The following is a 23486-nucleotide window of genomic DNA, read 5'->3' as shown; positions in this document are numbered from 1 at the left end:
TATAGGAGCACAATATCAAAAGTAAACTCTGATGTAAGTTATGGACTTAATTATGGATAATACTTTTGTGTCAATGTAGGTAAGCTCAATGCTTGTAATAAATATATCATTCTGGTGAGAGATTTTGTTAGTGGGGGCAGTTATAATTGAGAAATCTCTGTTCAGTTTTATGTTAACCTAGAACTGCTGTAAAAAATAGAGCCTTAAAAATAGGGATGTGCAAGACAGAGAAAATTATAAAACATTATAGAATAAAATGAAGAATTAACTAAGAAAATGGAGTGATGTTCTTGGCTAATACTCAATATTGTAAAATTATTATTATTATTTTGTTTGTTTTTGTTTGTTTGTTACCAGAGATCAAACTCCGGACCTTGCACTTGCGAGGCTGGTGCTGGAACCACTGAGCTAAATCCCTGGCCTGTAAAATTATTAAATTTCCACAAAAAGATCGATATTTCCAATGCTCTCTTAATTAAAACTTTAACAGGTGATGGTACACCCATGAAATCCCAGCACCCTGGGAGGCTGAGGCAGGAAGACTGCAAGTTTCATTCCATCCTGGGCAACTAGCAAGACTTTGTCTCAAAAAAGGGAGGAGGGGGCTGAGCAACCCTCTGGTTTCAATCTCCAGTTCCACACACACACAAACAAATCTTTAACAGGTCGCTACTTGGGATTTAATAAGATGATTCTAATATTTATATGGAAACACAAAGTTTAAAGAATAGGAAAGATACTCTTAAAAAACAAGAAGATAACAAGATAATACTATCAGATATCAAGATTTTTTACACTCTAATAAAAGATGAGATGATTAAATATCAAGACTTTAAAAATATTAAATATTAATATATTTTTTAAAATATGGACAAATACATGAATGGAACTGAATAAAGAGTCCAGAAACAGACCTGTATATATAAGTACATTGCATATCACAAAAGAAGTACTACAGAGCAATGAAGAAAGGGCAGTCTTTTCAACAAGTGGATAACTACATGAAAAAAAGTGAAACTTGACATCTACGTTAGACCACACGCATATATCAGTTACACATAGCTTGTAGATCTAAATGTAAAAGACATGTAATAAAGTTTCAAGATAAGAGCCAGGGATTTAGCTCAGTGGTTCCACTGCCTACCTGGCAAGCACAAGGTTCCGAGTTCGATCCCCAGTACAAAAAAAAAATTTCAAGACAATTATATAGGAGAATATATTCATAATATTGTGCTGAGAAGGGTTTTCACTAAGTGCAGACTATAAGTCAGATAATATTAAAATTAGGAACTTGTATTCAACAAAAGCCAACACTAAGAGAATGAAGAAAGCAAACTAGAGTTGTACCTAGAATATATGAAGAATTCATACAAATCAGTAAGAAAAACAAAATCCAATAGGGAAAGGGGCAAATGATATGAATAGTTATGCCCCAACAGACTTCCAAATGGACTACAAATATATAAATAAATGCTCGACTTAATTAGCCATCAGAGAAATGTAGATTTAAACAAGGATGCAGTAATACTTATAAAAATAATATTACAAAATGTTTACATAAATGTGGAGCAATGGATTCTCAAACTATTAATGGGATGTAAACTAAGAGAATTACTCTGAAAAATAGTTTGCAAATTTCTTTCTAACAGAAATATGTGCATATGTGCACCAACATCTACATACAATAATGTTCACAACACTTTTACTGATAACAATACCAAACTGGAAACAAATGTTTATCAAGAATAGAACAGATAAACTTTAATTTATCCTTATGTGATTCTTTTTTTTTTAATCCTTATGTGATTCTATAAAGCAATCGAGACAAATAAATGATACCCTCATGAAACATGAATGAATCTCATACAATTGATATTGAGGAAAAGGAGCCAGATAAAAGAATACACATTATTTGCTTTAATTTATATAAAGGCAAAACTAAATTGCAGTGTAAGAGGTGAGGACAGTTACCTTTGGAGAGAGTAAATGGGTGGTAACTGAGTAAAAGAAGTACTTCAGAGAAGATGGGAACATTCTATTTCTTTACCCAATTTTCCTTTTATAAGAATTTATTGGGTTTTACATTATATTTGGTGAACTTTTATGTATTACATAAAATTTTAAAATCAGAGAAATGTCAGAATACCAATATTATTCTAGGAGCTATTATCAATAAAATACACATGTAAAATCATGAATTAAACCAAGCAAAATATTATATTCTTCTAGGAGAAGCCATTTTTACAGATTAGATTTTCAACCCAGGGTTTTTAAAATAAGAAAAAGCAAGTAACTTACAGAAGAAGATTAGCACATAATAAAAAGGAAAATAATAGTTTGTCCTTCTCAAATAGTGATCGGCATATGTTACAATATAAGTTGTAGGTGAAGTGGTCATTTAAATATCGTAGACGTTTTTCCAAAATTTTAGATTTATTACTGAAAGATTTTTTAAAAGGAAAAAAGAAAGAAAATATATTGTCAAACAAAACTAAGAAAAGATAAGTAACATGAATTAATATATAGTATAAGCTGCATTTACTTTCATGAAGTATTCACTATTAGAAACATTTGAAATCACACACACACACAAGTGAATGTAAAGCTGGTAAATCTGAATAGACTCTATGGATTGTACCAATGCCAATTTCCTGGTTGCAATATTGTACTATAGTTTTTTTTTAATTTTTTTTTTTTTTTGGTACTGGGGATCGAACTAGGGTCCTTGAGCTTGTGGAGTAGGCGGCAGAACCACTGAGCTAAATCCCTAGCCCTTTTAAAAAAAATTTTTATTTTATTTAATTATTTTTTTAAATTGTACTATAGTTTTGCAAAATGTTACCAATGCAGCAAGTGATTGAATAGTACTTGGGGCCTACCTGTGTATTTTTTCAGTGTGTAACTTCTTATAAATTTTTAAGTATTTCCAAATAAAAAGTTTTTTAAAAATAGGGTATAATTGTATAAAAAGTGAAATATCATTTATACCATCTTTATGTTTTCACTTCCTAAATCTTATTCAACCCTCAAAATGACTGAAAACAAGTAATTAAAACAAACACCTACCAAATCTCTATTACAATGTCAGGCTCTATGCTAGGGAGGGAAATGTAAAAGGTAGATATGAGAGGGAAGTGGGTATAGCTAAACAGGCAAGATGAAGATCCTTGTGGTAATGAAAATGTTCTGTATCTTGGCCATTTAATACCAATATCCTGATTATGATATTATTTCACAGGTTTTCAAAGTGTGACCATTTGGGAAACTGGGTAAAGAATACATGAGGTCTCTACTGTTTCTTATAATTACGTGTGAAATTACACTTATCTCAAAAATAAATTTTGATATAAAAATAGTATTTGGGTCTATGGAAAAGGAACTGAAGCATAGTGACATTTCTCTCAGTAGACCTTTTTGCATAGGATTGACTTTTGGAGTCCTTAGTTTATGTACTCTGGGCTGGGGACTTAGCTCAGTGGTTCCACTGCCTGCCTCACAAGCTCAAGGACCCGAGTTCGATCCCTGGTACCAAAAAAAAAAAAGTTTACGTTCTCAAACTAAATAATAAAGTCAACAAAGATGAAGGAAAACTCTGAAATAAAATATAAAAGTAAGCAAATGAACCTAACTGTATTTCACATAACACACTGAAACAGCAACAAACTAACCCAAGTAACATGTGAATACAGTATTTTTTTTCTAAAAACAAAAAAATTTAGTTTTTGTGTGGACAATTGCAGTCAGTTCTCTTAAGTATACACCCAGGAGGGGAACAGAATTGCTGGATTGTATGGTAAATCTGCTTAATATTTTGAGTAACTTCGAAAGTGGCTATTTTAAAACCTGACTAGGGGCCAGGGATTTAGCTCAGTGGTTTTGCCGCTTGCTGTGCAAGCACAAGGACCCGAGTTTGATCCTCAGGTACCAAAAAAAAAAGCACCTGACCAGTATGGTACGAGTGTTCCAATTATTCCATATCACCACTGAATCTTGTTATTGACATGTATATTAATTCTTTTGAACTTCCTCCATATTATTTTACTTAGCAAGTATATCAGTTACTAAGTACCAGCCATTATTATAAACATTTTATTAAATATTATCTCATTTAATTCTCATAACAACCTTAAAAGGCAGGTACTATTATAATTCCTATTTTATAGATAACAAAAACTGAGGCAATCAAAAGATTAGCTGACTTGCTTGTAGTCATGTAGTGAATATGTGGCAAAACTGAGATTAAATTCTGGACTCCAAAATCTGTGTACATTCATTAAGGTTGCAAACTAATAGAAATATGAGACTCAAGTCTTTAAACACTTCAAAGGCAGTGAAAAATAAATTGGAGTCACCAGCAAAACTAAATCGTGTTCCTTATTGAAATATGTAAAAGGCAGAAAAAAAAGACAACTGAAGTTAATCTCCTTTAATTCCTAAGTCTTAAGAAGTTAAACAACTTAAAATAGGAAGGCTTTGTCTTTTGTTCTTTTCTTTTTTTCATTCATTGTCTATCACTGTCCGTATTTTAATTTCTATAATAAATATATTATAAAACAACTAGAAACAAAATTATATATATATTTAAATTTTTATTCATTTATTTTTGGTACCAGGGATCGAACTCGGGACCTTGTGCTTATGAGGCAGGTGGCAGCACCACTGAGCTAAATCCCTGGCCCCAAAATTATATTTTTTAAATGGAAAGTATAATGAAAATGCAGCTTTGAAAGGCTAGGGATGTAGCTCTGTGGCAGTGTTTGGTTAGCATGTGTGAAGCCCTGGGTTCCAGTATTGAAAAAAAATTCAACCCTTAGGATGAATGAAGTTAGAGAATATTTACCTGTCGTGAATAGAGTTGATATAAAGGTTCACAAACCAGATGAGAGAGTACTGATACATGGGATCAATGTTAGCCAGGTCTGCAATGCTAAAGAATAACACTGATGAATGTTTAGCAATGGGTCTATAACCTTCTCGAGATTCTGCTATTTTGAGTTCTGTTTTTTCTGCAATCTAGAAGAGAGAAATTAAGATAAAAAATAGAGAATGTGTTTTAACTATGTACTTTTTATATAATGTAGTCTGTATTTTTAAAAATTAGCCCGTGACCCCATGACAAAATTATATGACTTTATGCACAGTTTACCAGAGAGGGCTTTATTATGTTAAAAGTATGAAAGAAAAGAGCTAAGAAGGGGGAAAAGGAAGGAGAAAGATGGAAGAAGAGAGGAGAAAAGAACTTTAAACTTTACATCTTAAAGGTATGCTACCCATCAATCATTTCTTTTTTATTTGAGGAATACCAGAGCTATGAATCTTTTCTTATTTTTTATCTGGATCTGACATAAGTCTACTAGTTATTCACTCTCTTTTGTTTTTTGGGGTTTTTTCTTTTGGTACCGGGGATCGAACTCAGGTCCTTGAGCTTGTGCAGCAGGTGGCAGAACCACTGAGCTAAATCCCCAGCCAAGAATGGTAATCATACTTTGCAATTACCTTTTTTTTTTTTTTGGTACCAGGGATTGAACTCGGGACCTTGTGCTTGTGGGGTTGACAGTGGCACCACTGAGCTAAATCCCGGGCCTAACTCTCTTTTGTTTTAATGGGTCAGAGCCAGAGAATGGGAAAGGAGAGCAAGTGAGAAGCAGTGTGCACATACTGTGTTTAAGATGTCAACACATGTACCAGAACCCAGTGCAAACTCTAGTATAGTAACTATATGGTATTTGATAGTTTTATATATTGGGAATACTTTTTCAACTAGTTTCTCATATGTTTAACCTTTATGGACTTAACAGACCTGTAAAATTTTTTTTTCTTTTGTACCAGGGATCGAACTCGGGTCCTTGCGCTTGCACAGCAGGTGGCAAAACCACTGAGCTAAATCCCTGGCCCCAGACCTGTAAATATTCAATCCCAGAAAATAATTTTTTCTAAGATAAACAGTTCTACACTTGATAACTCAGATAGTTTAATATTTTATAGGGAAATTGTTCAGAGCACTGTTCTAAGCGACTGTCCTTTTTTGGCAGTGCTATCTACTGACTGCTGAATAAGGACATCTATGCAGTCATGTTTACATTTGAATGATTCTATTTGTAACTGATTCAGTCAGGTGGTAGGGACAGAACCAGGCCCAAGATAATACAAAATTTCCCTACAGAAATAGAACTTTAAGAACTTCAGAAACTGGATCCCACTGTTCCCAGGGAAGAGGAGGTGAGCCAATCCCAGTGCCCAGGAGGAGGTTCCCTGGCCGCCATTCTAAGGCTCCCAGGGCAGAGGAGGTGTGCTGCGTGGGCACCAGCAGCACCCCTCACCCCCCGTGGAAATGAGAAGACACGTAAACAAGCCTCAAAAACAGACTTCCAGATCACCTACAGCAACCCCAAAGGGAAAGGAGATGGAACAATCTGATACTCAATCACTAGGACTCCCTGAACAGGCAACAAAACAGCATCTGGAAAAAATGAAATCAGAAATAATTTCTCAGATAACAGCAGAGATTGTGCCCATAGTGCAAAACATGATTAATAAATCTAGAGAGGACACAGATAAAAAAAATAGAGGAGCTGAGGAACATGATGGAATCCCAACATAGGAAACAAATGGAATCCATAAAACAGATACAAACAGATTTCCAAGAGATTAAAAACTCCACTGAAAGTCTATGCAGCAGAATGAACCAATGTGAGAACAAAATTTCAGATATAGAAGATAAGATTGCAATTAGTGATCAGGAAAAGAAAAACTGCTTTAAAATTGTAAGGGACCACGAGAAATCAACCCAGCAGCTGCTAAATGATGCAAAGAAGAATAACGTAAGACTGATTGGAGTCAATGAAGAAACAGGAGAGAGTGCAGATGACATAAAAAAACTGTTCACAGAAGTGATGGCAGAAAACTTCCCAAGCAGGGGAAAAGAACTTGATGCACAGATAAGTGAGGCATATAGGACTCCAACTAGCCTTGGTTAAAAAAAATTTACACATGTGCTTGCTTCGGCAGCATATATACTAAAAAAAAATCTACACATATAATAGTTAGGATTCCAGAAACCCGACAGAAGAACAAAATTCTACAAGCAGTGAGAGAAAAGAAACAAATCACATTCAAAGGACAGCCCATCAGAATCACAGCAGACTTCTCAATGCAAACCCTCAAGGCAAGAAGAGCTTGGAGTGACATATTTCAAGCCCTAAAGGAAAACAGCCTCCAACCCAGATTGATGTACCCTGCAAAACTATCTTTCAAAGTTGATGGAGAAATAAGATACTTTAATGATTAAAAGCACCTTAGGAACTTCATGAATACCAAACCAGCACTCCAAAAAATTTTAGAAAATATCCTAGGAAAAGTCAAGGAGGATCACAATCCCAGGAAGCCCAGCAGAATGAATCCGTTGGGCATGACAAATTAAATGTAAAGGGGGAGAATCCAAAAAAAAAAAAAAGTCATGGCAAGGCTTTTAAAACTTTGAACTTCATCTCTCTAATGAGTGTATATTCAATCTTGTTATTGTACTGGATAGTATTTTTCTGATTCTAGTGTTGCACACCTTTCCTTGTGCTGTACTGGCTATTTATCATCTTTTTATGTCTACTTTTTAATTGGGTTGTCTATTAATGAGCTGTAAGAGTTCTTTATATATTCTGGTCATAGGTTATAAGCATTGTAAATATGGTGAGTTTAAGGACTACTATTCATTTTAACTATGTCATTTAAAGTTCTAAATTTTGATGGAATCTCATTTATCAATTTTTTTCTTTTATACATCAGGTTTTTGGTATCCTAGGAAGTTCTTGCCTACCTTAAATTCATAAACATTTTCCCTTATAATTTCTTCTTATAGTTTTATAGTTTTAGCCTTTCATATTTAGGTTCATAGATCCTTTCAAGTTATTTTTATGTATGGAAATAAAGGGTTGAGATTAATTTTTTATATATGGGTATCAGGTGTTCTAGTGCCATTTGCTGAAAACACTATCTTTTCCTCTCGTCTTGAATTGAGTTTATATTCTATAAAATGTTAATGTTAGATAATCTTTCAAAACTCAGTGGACTATATATTTGTGGTTCTATTTGTAGATTCTCTATTTTATTCCAATGATCTATATGTCTTTCCTTATACCAACACTGCCTTGATTACTGTAGCTTTAGAGGAAGTCTTAAAATTAGGTACTAAACGTCTTCCAACACTGTTTTTTTTTCTTTTTCTTTTTACTTTTCTAGGTCCTTTGTACTCCTACATAACTTTCAAATTTCAGTATCCAATTCTTCATTTATAGCAAGTATATATAGACCTGAATTTTTATATATACCTTATGTTTTCTAATCCTGCTAAATTCAAATACAAGTTCTAGGGGCTCCTAGAGATTTCTTAGTATTTTCTCTGTAGATGATCATTTCATCTACATATAAACATTTTACTTCTACCTTGCCAATCCTATGCTATTTGTTTCTTTTTATTACCAGACTATTTTGGTTTGGGCCTATGTTTCAAAGTTTAATGGACAGATGAAGAGTAGGCATATCTGCCCTTGTTCCCCACCTTAGGGAGAAAGCATTATATCTTCTCCATTCACATAAGGCGTTTTTGCTGGAAGCATGGAGTACATGTCTTTGATCTGTTGAGAAGGTTCTGTTCTACTTCTAGGCTCCTGATAGCTTTTACTATGAACAGCTGTAGAATTTAGTCCAATACTTTTTCTGCAACTACTGACAGGATCATATGACTTTTTCCTTTTTTCTGTTAAAATGATGACTTTTGGGGGGTGGATCTTCCAATGCTGAACCAACACTGCCATCTCCATAATAAAATCACTTTCTTTTTTTGTTGTTGTATTAAATTCTTTTATTGGTACATTGTAGGTATACAACACAATTACATTTCTCATTGGGAATTGTACCTTTACATAATGCATCTTGGTTCTTATTTTTTCCCCATTCCTAGCCCTGCCTTCACGCCCTCCACCCTTCCCTATTTAGGGGTAGTGGGAGGGGCAGGGGAAAGGAAAGAAGGGAAAGGAAATTAAAACCACTTTCTACATACTGCCAGATCTGACTTCTAAAAGTTTGTTTTGTTAAACAAATTTCTATCTATGTTCATACTTTTCTCTTCTATTATCTTTATCCAGTTTTAGGATTAGCACAATGCTGATTGCCTAAAATGAGGGGAGAAGTGATCCTTCCTTTTTCTGCTTTAAATGTTTGATATAATTTATCAGTTAAAATGTATATGAGCCTGCTGTTGTCATATAGGTAGGTTTTCAAGCTAGGAATACACTTTCTTTAATAGGTGCTATTCAAATTTTATATTTCCTTTGGAGTTAGTTTCATTAATTTGTCTTCCATGGAACTTCTTAGAAGTTGTCAAATTTATTTAAAGAAAAAGATTTTTGTAATATGCTTTCTATATCCTTTCAAATTCTGCAAAATCTGCAGTAAAATCTTCTAGATATTGATATTGTAATTTTTAAAATGTGTAATTGATATTGTGTAATAGGAAGAAAAGGTCTAAAAGGGTAGGGGAAGTGGGAGGGGTAGGGGAAAGGAAAGAAGGGAAAAGAAAATATATGAGAAAAGAAAAAAATGGAAATGAAGTCTTTTCAAATAGGGAAGGGTGGAGGGGGTGAAGGGAGGGCTAGGAATGGGGAAAAAATAAGAACCAAGATACATCATGTAAAGGTACAAGATCCTAATGATGAAAATAAGTGTATTTTATACCTAAAATGTACCAATAGTCATCAAGAAGATCATAAACCCTGACCAAGTCAGATTTATCCCAGGGATGCAAGGATGGTTCAACATACTTAAAGCAATAAATGTAATACACTATATTAACAGAGTCAAGGACAAAAACCATATGATCATCTCAATAGATGCAGAAAAGGCATTTGACAAAATCCAGCACCTATTCATGATAAAAACGCTACAGAAAAGTGGAATAGAAGGTCTTTATCTCAACCTGATTAAGGCTATCTATGAAAAACCAACAGCCAACATCATACTAAATGGTCAAAAACTGAAAACTTTCATGCTAAAATCAGGAACAAGACAAGGATGCCCACTATCACCACTCCCGTTCGATATTGTTCTGGAAACATTAGCCATAGCAATTAGACAAGAGAAAGAAATAAAAGGAATAAAGATTGGAAAGGAAGAAGTGAAACTGTCATTATTTGCTGATGATATGATACTTTACATAGAAGACCCAAAAAACTCAGTCAAAAGTCTTCTAGACCTAATTGACAGATTCAGTAGAGTAGGTGGATACAAGGTCAACATTCAAAAAACAATAGCCTTCTTATATGCCAATAGCAGACCCATTGAGAGAGAAATTCGAGAAATAATTCCTTTTACAATAGCATCTAGAAAAATGAAATATCTAGGAATCAGCCTAACAAAGGAAGCAAAAGACCTCTACACTGAAAACTACAGCACTCTGAAAAAGGAGATTGAGGAGGATAAACGAAAAGGGAAAGACATCCCTTATTCCTGGGTAGGAAGAACCAATATAGTGAAAATGGCCATACTTCCAAAACTGCTATATAGAATTAATGCCATGCAGATTGAAATTCCAACAATATACTTCACAGAACTAGAGAAAACAATCCAAAAATTCTTTCGGAATCAGAAGAGACCTAGACTAGCAAAAGCAATTCTAGGCAACAGAGACATGGCTGGGGGTATCACAATCCCCAACTTGAAAGTATACTACAAAGCTACTGTGATAAAAAAAAACAGCATGGGACTGGCAAAGAAACAGACCCCAAGATCAGTGGATTAGATTAGAAGATGCAGAAACAATTCCAGACATACTCAGCCACCTCATCTTTGACAAAGGAGCCAATCGCCCTCATTGGAGAAAAGATAGCCTGTTCAATAAATGGCGTTGGAAAAACTGGATTTCAACCTGCCAAAGATTAAAACTAGACCCATACCTATCACTGTACACTAAACTAAGATCGAAGTGGATTAAAGATCTAAATATCAAGACAGAAACAGTAAACTTGCTGGAAGATAGTTAGGCAGAACTCTCAATGACATTGGCATAGGAAAAGACTTTATGAACAAAACTTCAGTAGCACAGGAGCTAACATAAAGAATCAACAACTGGGATCTCATCTTATTAAAAAGCTTCTGCACTGCAAGAGAAACTACCAACAGAGCTAAGAGATAACCTACAATATGGGAAGAAATTTTTAGCAGCTGTACCTCAGACAAAGGTCTACTATCTAGAATAGATATATCTATGTAAAGAATTGAAAAAAATCAGACCCCTCCAAATTCAAAGACCCAATTCAAAAATGGGCATCTGAAATGAACAGACATTTCTCAGACAAAGAAGTAAAAGCAGCAAATAAATATATGAAAAAATGTTCAACATCACTGGTCATTCGAGAGATGCAGATGAAAACAACGCTGAGGTTCCACCTCACCCCACAAAGAATGGCTGCTATCAAGAAATCAACCAATAACAAATGCAGGCAGGGGTGTGTGGAGAAAGGAACCCTTCTCCATTGTTGGTGGGAATGCAGACTGGTGCAACCACTGTGGAAATCAGTGTGGAGATACCTCAAAGAACTAGGACTACAGGTCCCATTTGGCCCAGCTATTCCCCTACTGGGAATCTTCCCCAAGGAATTAAAAGTATCATACCACAGCGATATATGTGCACATATGTTTATAGCAGCACAGTTTGTAATAGCTAAGGTTTGGAAACAGCCCAAGTGCCCATCAACTGAAAACTGGATAAAGAAGAAGTGTTTTTTTATAAAATGGAGTACTACTCAGCCATAAAGAATGAGAAACTAGAGACATTTATAGCTAAATGGATGCATATTGAGGCCATCCTCTTAAGTGAAATAAATAGGACACACATGTGTAAATACCAAATAGTATCTCTAGTGTGAGAAACTGAAAGTGTAAATTAGGATGAAAATGATTAAAACGAATAATTGATAATTTGAAATAGGAAAAGGTCCAAAGGGGTAGGGGTGGTGGAATGGGAAGGGGAAAGGGAAGAAAGGAAAGGAAAAATTATGAGAGGAAAAAAAACAGAAACAAGTCTATGTAAATAGGGAAGGGTAGAGGGGGTGAAGGGTGCATAGGTAATGGGGGAAAAATAAGAACTAAGATACATCATGTTCAGGTACAAACACCCAATGATAAATGTAAATGATTTGTATACCTAAAATGTACCAATTAATAAATAAATTTTAAAAATGTACCAATAAACTTAATGGAAAAAAATTTTGGCATCTGCTGTGCAAGCTCAAGTACCCGAGTTTGATCCCTGTACCAAAAAAAAAAAAACTTAATGAAAAAAAAAAAAAGAACTTCAGAAACTGAAGTCAGGTCATACTGGGCATTAATGCTAAAAAGTAATGGGAATTTTCTAAACAGTGCCTACATGTTAGAGAAGCATACAAACAGACACAAAAGCTTTATAGATGAAATTGATCTCTAAACAGAGAGAGAAGCACAGAAGACCCACAAAGGAAGAGCCCAGCAACTGAATGCTTTTCATTCCTCCTTCAGGCCTAGACAGGCTTCTTATATCTGGAAATATAGAATATTCTCATGTGCATTTTATATTTTAGCTAGTGTGAGTAGGTTTCTTTTCCTTTCAAGGAACATCCCCTGAATTATTCAATACAACAACAAATGAACTAAAAGTTAAGTTTTGAACCTCAGTCTAACTATAAGTAATAAAACAAAGTTAACAAAAAGAATCACATTTTCTGTAAAAAGGCACAGTCTTAGTTATTCTATTTAAATATGCTTTTTCAACTCAAATGCTATTTTACCAATAATAGCAATAGCAAGTAAAAACAAACAATAAGCATAGCTCTTATTTTTAAACAGTGAATAATTTAATTCAACTTCCATGGCTTGATCAGTAATATATTTATGTTAAAATTGAATCTTTAGTATGAAATGCTAGAGTTGAGAAATGTACTTTTAAAAAAGCATTTAGTATTAATAGATTTAAATCAAAGAACATTTCACAAGAAATAAACATTGTGAGTACAGTATGTGCAGAGATATTAAAAGAGGATAATTCATTATTTGAAAAAATTTCTGGGTATATAATAAATAGTTTATAATTCCCATAAATTAAAAAAAAAACCCATAACCAAACAAACAAAAAAACTAAATCATTAAACTCCAGGAATCTGCTTTGAAATCTATAGAACAAATTCTTAGAGAGAGAGAGAGAGAGAGAGAGAGTGTGTGTGTGTGTGTGTGTGTGTGTGTGTGTGTGTGTGTGTGTGTGTGTATTTAATCCTGTGGGTTGGGATAAAAAGAAAAGTAGATTTTAGACTCACTTACATTAAGTGAGTGGAAGAAAGGCAGAATAGAAGTCAGGGCCAGATTCAGAGTACATTTTGGGTTTTTTGTTTTTTTTTCAGAGTACATTTTGAATCTAAATATATACTGAATTTAAAATATGTTTGTAATAATAGAATCCAATCAGAAAGATATTATGATTTATTAAATTTTTCTCATTATAAGATAAAGCATTTGAACCAATAAATACTTGTATCTCCTTTTCTCCTTGAATCGTAATGGGAAATAATCTAATAAATATTCCTATTCTCTTCCTGCTTTGAAAAACAGTCTGGTGTGTGTGTGTGTGTGACGATGAGAAGCTTCTGCTCTAAGAAACAAGAATTGGGAAGGGGAATGCTATAAAAAAAAATCTCAGCCATGGTCCCAAATGAAGGCTGCCATAAACTATTACTCTAAGATCCCACTTCTTTGGTTTTCCCAAGACTGAAAAAAAATTAGTATACTTAACCAGAAAGACTCCTTACCCTCACTATCCAAAACTAAACCTATCCAAAAGGAAGGGTACCTAGACCTTTTGAAAATTCTTTGCCTCACAGTGGAGCTGGTACTGGAAGAATACCAAGTATAACCTCTGTTTGGGTTTCTTTTTATGCTTTAATCATCCAAAAGTGAAGGAGTACCTAATGCCTTGAGTGGGACCAAGGAGAACTGAAAGACTTGAAAAATCAATAAAGTTAGCTTACAGAAGTCATTCTGCAATACAATTTAATTGTGTAACTAACTTTCCCAGGCCTTGGTTTTCTCACTTATAAAGTACAAAAGAGAAAGGCTAGAACAGAAAGATCTCTTCTACTCATAGCACTGTGATTCTGTAAAAAGTAGTATAAAAACAGCATTTAGTTTTGTTAGATGAATTTGCAATACATATATTATTGGCTATAGACTACTTGCCATCCTTCCTCCACCTGCCACTCTTATCTCTCATACCTCTCTCTCTGATAAACACATGACAAGGTAATGTAAGAACATCTTAGTGGTTCCTAGAACCATTTACTATCCTGTCAACAAATTACCTCTACACACCTCAGATTCCAACCATGAACAGAGGCAAGACAAGTTCACAAATTTGATTATTAGGTGAAGAGTCAACTAAAACTTTTTTTTATATTTAGTCAACTAAAACTTAAACAAACCTGACTAGCCTGCCTTACCTACTCATTAATAATACATATTTTTTAAACTTTCATTCTAAATTGATTTTTCTGTGTATAGATACCATATAGATCAGCCCAAGTTTTGAGTAATTCAATAGTAAGATAATCTCCTGTGAGTATAAGTTTCTGTGTTCTTGTATTTTATCAATCTTTTTCTTTTCCGGGAAGCCTACTACAGCATTTTTCCTCAAGGATTGGAGGCATATTAGAATCACAGAATCAAAATATTTCTATTTTCACCTGCTGTTTTTTTGTTATCTCATTGGACATAATTTTGGCAGAGTCTAAAACTTGAATTGCACTTTCATCTTCTAAAATGTTCCCTTCTGAAGATGATAATGTTTCTAAAATTTTTGTCTCTATATCTTTTAGTTGCTTCTTATTAGCTGCAGACTGAAGAATAAGAGCATTTCGTTCTTCTTCTAATTCTGGTCTGAAAAGAAAGAAACATTCAGTCTAAATTTGTAGCATTTTATCTAATTCATATCTAAATATTATATATCAAGATTTTGTAGACATTTAAATAATTTTATAGGTATATAACATAAACTAAAGTGATTGATATCTTTATTATAACATAATGGAAAATACTTGCATACAAATAACAACTTGAGAAATTCAAGCAAAGGAAATATCATTTATATATGTAAAATATGACAATAAGATGTGAAATAGTAAATCTATGAATATATCAGATTTGTCCTTATGATATATCCAGTTATGTGAGAATAAAAACTAGAGAAGAGACTCAGTATGAAACTTCCTATCTGTTCCTTGGCCTTGTGATCACTAGCTCTCATTTTCATCATCCTTCCTATATTAGAAAACATAGAAAGGATGACTGCTCATATAATTGGCTCTTTAAGCAAAAGGCAAAGTTGTCATTTATGTCTTAATAAACAAAGATGAGGTGAAATTTCAAAATAACCCTATCCAGCATGTCATAGAGTATGTTATAATAGTTTTGTCATACAATACAAGTGGGATTTAAATATTGGAAATAACAAAACTACCTCATAGTTACATATTCTCACTTTTAATTTAATTTCATGTAATAGATCACTTGATGTTATATTAAGTTTCAAGGGAAACCAAAGATACACTTCCACAAGCAGTTTTTTACTGTAGCCTCTCTTGGTGTTCTATTTTTCTCATTAGAAAAATACATATGAGCTATGAAAAAATACATAAAGTATGAAGAAAATAATAAAAAAAACTTAGCCATAATCTTACCACACCAAGAATTGTCACTGTTAGCATTCAGGTATATTTCTTTCTTTTTTTTTTTTATACCAGGGATCGAACTCAGGACCTTGAGCTTGCAAGGCAGGCGGCAGAACCACTGAGCTAAATCCCTGGCCCATCAGGTATATTTCTTCTTAATTTTTTTCTTTTAGATAGAGAGATAGATAGGTATTCATCTTCTTGAGAGGAGGAGGGTTCCTGGGGATTGAACCTAGAGCCTTTTCACTGAGCTCCAACCCTAGCTTTTTAAAATTTTTATTTTGAGACGAGGTTTCACTAAGTTGGTGAGGCAGGACTTGAACTTTTAAGCCTCCTGTGTCAACCTCCCAGAGTGCTGAGATGATAGGTATGTGCCCCCACACCCAGCCACTTAGCATTTTTTTGGTGTTCTTTTTTTTTGTACCAGGGATCGAACTCAGGACCTTGTGCTTGCTAGGCAGGCGGCGGAACAACTGAGCTAAATCCCCGGCCTCAATTTTTTAATAACATATTACTTATAGTACATATATTTTTGTGCCTTGCTTTTTCTTTCTTCCAAGCAGTTTCTAAATTCATTAACATTCTGGATACAAGCCTTCGAATGTATTTCTGATTATGTCCGAATCACATACAAGGGAGAAGTTGTGGCATGTCACTAAATCCTACTGTCCATACTAGAAGCTTAATATAACACGCTTGGCTTATAACTTAGTACTGAATGGCTATTTTTAAAGGATAATATAATTATTTAGCTTATGATAACAAAATACGAAATTTAAGTTTCAAACTAATCACAAAATATCAATATTAATGTCCATAAATATTCTTGGAAACATCTAAGAAAAAACATACCTTTCCTTTGCAACAACAATACCCAGCAATTGATCTTCAAGTCCTTCTGGAGTTATCATAAAATTGAGCAAAGATACTTTTGTAGCTAGCTCTGGCATGTAGTGTGGATTTCTCAGTTTTGTAGTAATATAAAACTTGAAATCAAAGGAATACTCAATAATGACTTCACCAAGTCGGATGCAATCAATGCCTCCTATATTTCAGAAAATAAATGCATAAAATGTGAGCCAAAATTACAAAGACCCTTCCACTATATACTTCTAAGGCCTTGGCTAATTTACAAACAGAATCCTAAAGTAATTTGAAGCAGAAAATAGGTACAAAAAAGTCACAGACACAGATGCAAGTAAGGAATCATAACAGCAGGATTCATTCTGGAGAAGTATAGGACATTTTCTCTGTCATATAGGTTTTGTAAAACAAGATTCCTTTTGGGTTTCCTTCCTCCATCAAATTTCAAGCATGATTGAAAAATATTTTTTTTAATGACTAAAGCTCTTAAAAGCACTAGAATTGCATATTCCTTTAATCCCAACACTCTGGGAGGCTGAGGCAGGAGTACTGAAAATTTGAGCTCAATTAGGGCAACTTAATGACGAGCTGTTTTTGTTTGTTTGTTTGCTTTGTTTTAAACCCTGGGAATGTAGCTCAGCATGGAGGTTCTGGGTTCAATCCCCAATACCAGGGAAAAAAGTACTACAACCTTGCAGAGATAAAATTTTCATAAGCAGAAAGATATAAGGTGGGCGGTGTTTATCTAAACTCATCTCAGGTCCACATTTACCACACCACTATTCACAATAATAGACTATGGTCAATGGTCACAAGATAAAGGAACTTCAGGATGGCTTCAACTGGCTTTGACTTCTTCATGTCTCTAAAAAACAAGAGTCTACATAGTGGTTAATCCAAAGAAGAAAGGGTGAGACATTCATTTTAAAATGTAAGATTCATCCCCAATTTAGCTTGTTCCAAATTTCTTTTCACTAATAACAATGAAACAGAAGTTTTAAGTTAGAGATATTCCTTGTTTAATGGCCTACTTCTGTACCTGTGTTTAGGTCTTTCAGTGAATTGGTCGCTATACGAGGAATTGTATAAAGTATGTACATTACAATATTCAGAACAGAGAAATGGTCAAAGGAAACTCCAACTTCATGACTTTGCTTTTATTTGCATCTCTTACATGCAGTATTGTAATGTATAACAGAACATAAAACCATAGTACTGTCCTGTATAGGACAATCAGCAAAAATTACAGTACTCTATAAATGAGGCATACCGTACAAAAAAAGACATCGAGGCTCTATAAACAAGACGTACAGACTGTACAAAAAAAAAAAAGATGAGTTGTAAGTCAGAGAGGCAGGTTATAGTCCGAACAGTGTGCCTCAGTCATAAGTCCAAAGATAATTCAATTTTTCAATTCTATCAACTACAATTAACTGACTTTTACCTTGTTTAAAAGTTTGTCTAAGCAGTAAGGGCTCCAAAGAGGGATCCAGTTCTTCACCAACATTTTCTAATAGAAGTGGAGTTCCAAACTGAATACAGTTTTCCAAAGTTCTCATATAATCTGAATCTGATAACTTAATAACACTAAGCTGATTTTCTTTCTCAGAGTTTTTGATCCACTTATTGGCTTGACCCTGGGGGTCAATCATTAAAGGCCTAAAAATATAAGAACAAATATTCTTAGAGGAATAAAAAATGTTGAGATTTTTTTAAAAATTATGTAATTTAAATGATAAATATCACCATCAATCTGTACAAATACAAAGTATTTCACATCTATTATCAGGATTAACCTTCAGATAAGTGTTTTGAGAAAAAGTGAAAAAGAGTTTTATTCTTATTTATTTATTTATTTATTTTGGTACTGGGGATCAAACTCGGAACCTTGCACTTGCAAGGCAGGCAGCAGCACCACTGAGCTAAATCCCCGGCCCCCTCTTATTTATTTTTCAAATGAAGAAATTCAGTCTCAGAGAGTCTATTCCCAAGATCCCAAGATCCCAAAATTAGTTCAGTGTTAAAAGAAAGAGGACTTTGTGAATCTATGAACTATGCTCTCTCCAACATAGCACACTGTCTTCAGGGAAATTTTAATATATGGCATTGATTAACATAATATGAAAAGAATTACTATAAAATATTTGCTAAAAATTTATAAGTGATCTATTAGATTATAAAGAATTTTCTCAGTTTATGAGTAAATAAAAGGGGCTAGAGGGGTTAGAGAAAAGTTTGATTAATGGATACAAGGGTGCAGGTAGATATGGAGAATAACTTCTAATGTTCTATTGTAGAATAACTATAGCTGACAATAATTAATTATACATCTCTAAGAGCTAGTAGAGATGACGTTGAATGTTTCCAAAATGAAATGATAAATATTTAAGATTATGTATATCCCAATTACCATGATTTGATCATTACACATAATATACATGCATTGGAATGTCACGCTGTAGTCCATAAAAATGTGGACATTATGTGTCAATTAATTTTTTTTAATTTAAAAAATGATTCATAGTTTCAATTTAATTATTATCTTATTGTATTTACTTTTTTGAGACAAGGCTGTAGTCCATCCAGGCTGACCTTGAACCCACTATGTAACTCAGGTTAGCCTCGAACTCACAGTGATCCTCCTGCCTTAGCCTTCCGAGTGCTGGGATTACAGAAACGTGCCACCACTCTCAGCTGTTTCACTTTAAAATATGATAAACTTTCCTCTTCCTTAGTAATTATGCTCGCTGTCCTAGGCTCCTTTTGGATTCAGAACAGTAAATTCAATTTTCTACACTTGATCTTAGCCAAAAGGCCGAGAAGCGATTCAATTTTCTTTAAACAACACAGCCAGAGCCACAGAACAGGTTTTTTGTTTTGTTTTGTTTTGTTTTTGGTCTCATATGACTTGAGCTTTCCTGGATACCCTCCTTCTATTTTAACAGCTTCTAGGGCTGAAATTCCTGTTCTCTTTGCCTACAAATAAGGTTTTTAATCAACTACTACCAGATAATTATGTCCCTATATTTTCTTTCCTTCCCAAACATAAAACGAGCTACCTGGTTGTTTTCTTTCTTAATTCAAATGGTGCTGAAATCCTGCTTAAAACACAAAAAGATTCAGACACTAGCTAAATTTTACTTTTCCTATCACAGCAAACAGAGCAGAAGTGTTCTGTAAATAAGACAACTATTTTGGTTACAACTGCTTAAAAATGCCCTAGTATTTAGACTAGATATTTTACTACCTTTAGAGCCCCTGTTTAAGGGGATTTTTTTTCTCTCTTATATGCCCTTATAAGTGAAAAAAATACAGTATTTGTTCAACCCATTGCAAATAGCAACAATACCTGCAAGTTAATCAATGCTCTTGGTAATGCCTAGATCAATGTTCTCAGCAATACAATAATTAAAGAGATTCTTGTTTACTCCAAAAGAAATGTGATTCCATTATATACAACCTTATATGAATATTGGAAAATGGGGTTTAGTATTTGTATTCTAAGTATACCTTACTTTAGGGAAGAAAATAATACTAGTCTATAGTTGAGAACTTTAGGCAATCTGAAAAACGCAGCAGCAATATCCATCTGTTTGTGAAAGACGGAGTAATTTGGTGAGAAATAAACCTTTGTTGTTAAGTAGCCAAAGTGATGTATTAATAAACACTAAAAAAGGAGCAAGTAAGTATTTTCATCATGGTTAAAACAAGTTCAAAAATCAGAATTTAAGATAAAAACATATAACAACCTATTTGAAGATTAATTATTTAAAATTAAAATTTATTGAGCACTTATATGCTAAATGCTTTCCTACAATATTCCTATGAAGTAGGAGTTATTACCACCATTTACAGATGTGGTTACTGGGGCACTGAGAGGTCAAGTAAGTTACTGAAATCTCAAGACAGAAAATGATAGAGGAAAAGTTAAATGCAAGTATTCTGACCCCAATCTAAACTGCTCTCAACTACTGCACAACATTTTTTTCCTGTACCAGGAATTGAACTCAGGGCCTTGCATTTGCCAGGCAGGTCCTGCACCGCTGAGCTACATCCCCAGTCCTACTGCACAATATTATAAGCAAACTTCTAGAAATATGAGGAGTAACCACAATTGATTAATTATAAACTATGGTCCAAAGAGCATGACTGGCTAACTAACTTAAAAATCGTCCTTCCACGTAGTACTGGCAGATAAAATGACATCATTTTAAATATATAGGTGAATTGAAGTAATCATTTAGAAGACAGACAAAATACATACATATTTCTATATGTATATATTGTGGAAACAGACAAAACTGAAATCCAAAATATTATGCACGTGAGCTGAATTAACAGCTAGACTTGAAGAGACTGCCAGTCTGACTACTGAAGGGCTCACTGGGTCTATATATAGAAGGAGGTTAGAACTGAGAGCCCTCAAAAAGGCTTTCTGAAAATTTGGATAACAAATTCCAACCCTGTATATAAGGAGGTAAGAAAATGTTTTGATTCCTGTCACCCTTATGCCTGGGAAATAGCATTCCCTGAGAATCAATAGCAGTGGGTATATGTCTCATATAGGTTTAGGATATAAATTTATGTTACATATGTGACTGAGGAAATACCAAGCTGGAAAATTGACATGTATTTGGTTAACAATACTCCTGAGAATCCTGGAAGCAAAACATAACATTGTAGCTAAAAGAAGGTCAAAAGGAAAAGTCAGTCCTTAGGGCAGAAGCAGGAAAATATTTGGGCCAAACTATACCTTTACTAAGTCAAGATGTCCTACTCCTAAGAGAGGGGTAGGAAATTCTTGCTTATGACTAACTATAGCTACAAGACAGAATTTGGGTGTCATAGGAAGGAGGGGCAGGGAGTCTGAAAAGTTCCATTCTATGCCCTATTATAGAGGCTCTTCCTAAGACGGAATGCCAAACAGAGTAATGGAGACCTCCCAACCTGTTTCCAAGAGAAACCAAATGTGTAATACCAAGAGCAAGTAGAGACCAACCTTCTTTTTGTGAGAAGGCATTTAAGAATGATTGGAAGCTAACAAGATACTGCCAAACAGAATACAGAGGGTCATCAAGAAGATCATACACTCTGAGCAAGTCGGATTTATCCCAGGGATGCAAGGATAGTTCAACATAAGTAAAGCAATAAATGTAATACACTATATTAATAGAGCCAAGAACAAAAACCATATGATCATCTCAATAGATGCCGAAAAGGCATTTGACAAAATCCAACTCCCATTCATGATAAAAACACTACAGAAAATTGGAATAGAAGGTCTTTATCTCAGGCTGATTAAGGCTATCTCTGAAAAACCAACCGCCAACATCATACTAAATGGTCAAAAACAGAAAACTTTCATGTTAAAATCAGGAACAAGACACGGATGCCCACTATCACCACTCCTGTTCAATATAGTTCTGGAAACATTAGCCACAGAAAATAGAAAAGAGAAAGAAATAAAAGGAATAAAGATAGGAAAGGAAGAAGTGAAACTGTCATTATTTGCTGATGATATGATACTTTACATAGAAGACCCAAAAAACTCGGTCAAAAGTCACTGGGATATAACAACTTGGGGAATAAAAGAAGGAGGGAGGTGGATCTCTGGGAGCCAGGAAGGATCTGAAGGGATAATTGGAGCCCACAGAGAAAATGAAGAGGTAGACCTCAATGCAGAAAAAGGATGTGGCATACAACATACCAGAACTTATGGGATGCAATGAAAGCAGTCCTATGAGGGAAATTTATAGCGGTGAATTCTCATATCAGAAGAACAGAATGAATTCAAATAACCTGATGTTGAACCTCAAATTTCTAGAAAAAGAAGAAGTAGTCATACCCAAAGCTCACAGGAGGGAAGAAATCATAAAGATCAAAGCAAAAATCAATGCAAATGAGACTAAGAAAACAGTACAAAGAATCAATGGATTGAAGAGTTGGTTCTTTGAAAAATTAAATAAAATTGGCAAACCCTTAGCCAGCCTTATCAAAAAAGGAAAGAAAAGACTCAAATCCATGCAGCTAGAAATGAAAAGGGTGAAATCACAACAGACCCTGCAGAAATCCAGAAGATCATCAAAACATATTTTGAGAATCTGTATTGCAATAAGGTGGAAAACACAGAAGAAATGGACAGATTCCTAGATATATATAAATTATCAAAGCTGAATCAATAAGATATAAAAATTCTAAATAAACCAGTATCAGTCAATGAAATTAAAGAAGTAATTTAAAAACTACGAACAAAGAAAAGCCCAGGCCCTGGTGGATTCACTGCTGAATTCTACAAAAAATTTAGAGAATATCTAATCCTGCTACTCCTCAAACTCTTTAATGAAATTGAAAGGGAAGCAATACTCCCAAATTCCTTCCTCGAAGTAAGCATTACCATGATGTCAAAACTAGAGAAGGATCTAACCAAAAAAAGAGAACTCCAGGCCAATCTCCTTAATGAACACAGATGCAAAAATCCTCAATAAGATATTGGCAAACAATGCAGCAAATCATCATGAAGATTATACACCATGACCAAGTAGGATTCATCCCAGGGATGCAGGGGTGGTTCAACATACACAAATCAATAAATGTAATAAACCATATTAAAAGAGCCAAGGACAAAAACCATATGATCATCTCAATAGATGCAGAAAAAGAATCTGACAAAGTCCAACACCCATTTATGATAAAACCCTATAGAAAATTGGAATAGATGGTCTTTATCTCAATCTAATAAAAGCCAACAGCCAACATCACACTAAATGGACAAAAAAGGAAAGGTTTCACTCTAAAATCAAGAACAAGACAAGGATGTCCACTATCACCACTCTTACTTAATATAGTTCTGCAAACATTAGAGAGAGCAATTAGACAAGAGAAAGA

General features: G+C 34.1%; 1 protein-coding gene across 15 annotated transcripts in view; it reads right to left on the bottom strand.

The window, feature by feature from the left end:
* Dnah12 (dynein axonemal heavy chain 12) overlaps nucleotides 1-23486 on the bottom strand; it is a 277734-nt gene that overhangs the window by 56536 nt on the left and 197712 nt on the right. For all 15 annotated transcript variants that reach the window (XM_087182321.1, XM_087182331.1, XM_087182327.1 and 12 more), the window contains 5 exons: nucleotides 18046-18260; nucleotides 16590-16782; nucleotides 14754-14946; nucleotides 4841-5013; nucleotides 2299-2439 (listed from right to left, as the gene is read on the bottom strand). In XM_087182321.1, coding sequence (XP_087038447.1) covers nucleotides 2299-2439; nucleotides 4841-5013; nucleotides 14754-14946; nucleotides 16590-16782; nucleotides 18046-18260 — 915 coding nt within the window. The remainder of the gene's footprint in view (nucleotides 1-2298; nucleotides 2440-4840; nucleotides 5014-14753; nucleotides 14947-16589; nucleotides 16783-18045; nucleotides 18261-23486) is intronic.

Source organism: Heterocephalus glaber, unplaced genomic scaffold (assembly GCF_053883595.1).
Source record: "Heterocephalus glaber isolate CG9 unplaced genomic scaffold, H.glaber_assembly_v1.0 deba00001472, whole genome shotgun sequence".
Taxonomy (NCBI): Eukaryota; Metazoa; Chordata; class Mammalia; order Rodentia; family Bathyergidae; genus Heterocephalus; species Heterocephalus glaber.
This window is presented reverse-complemented; position numbering and strand designations above follow the sequence as displayed.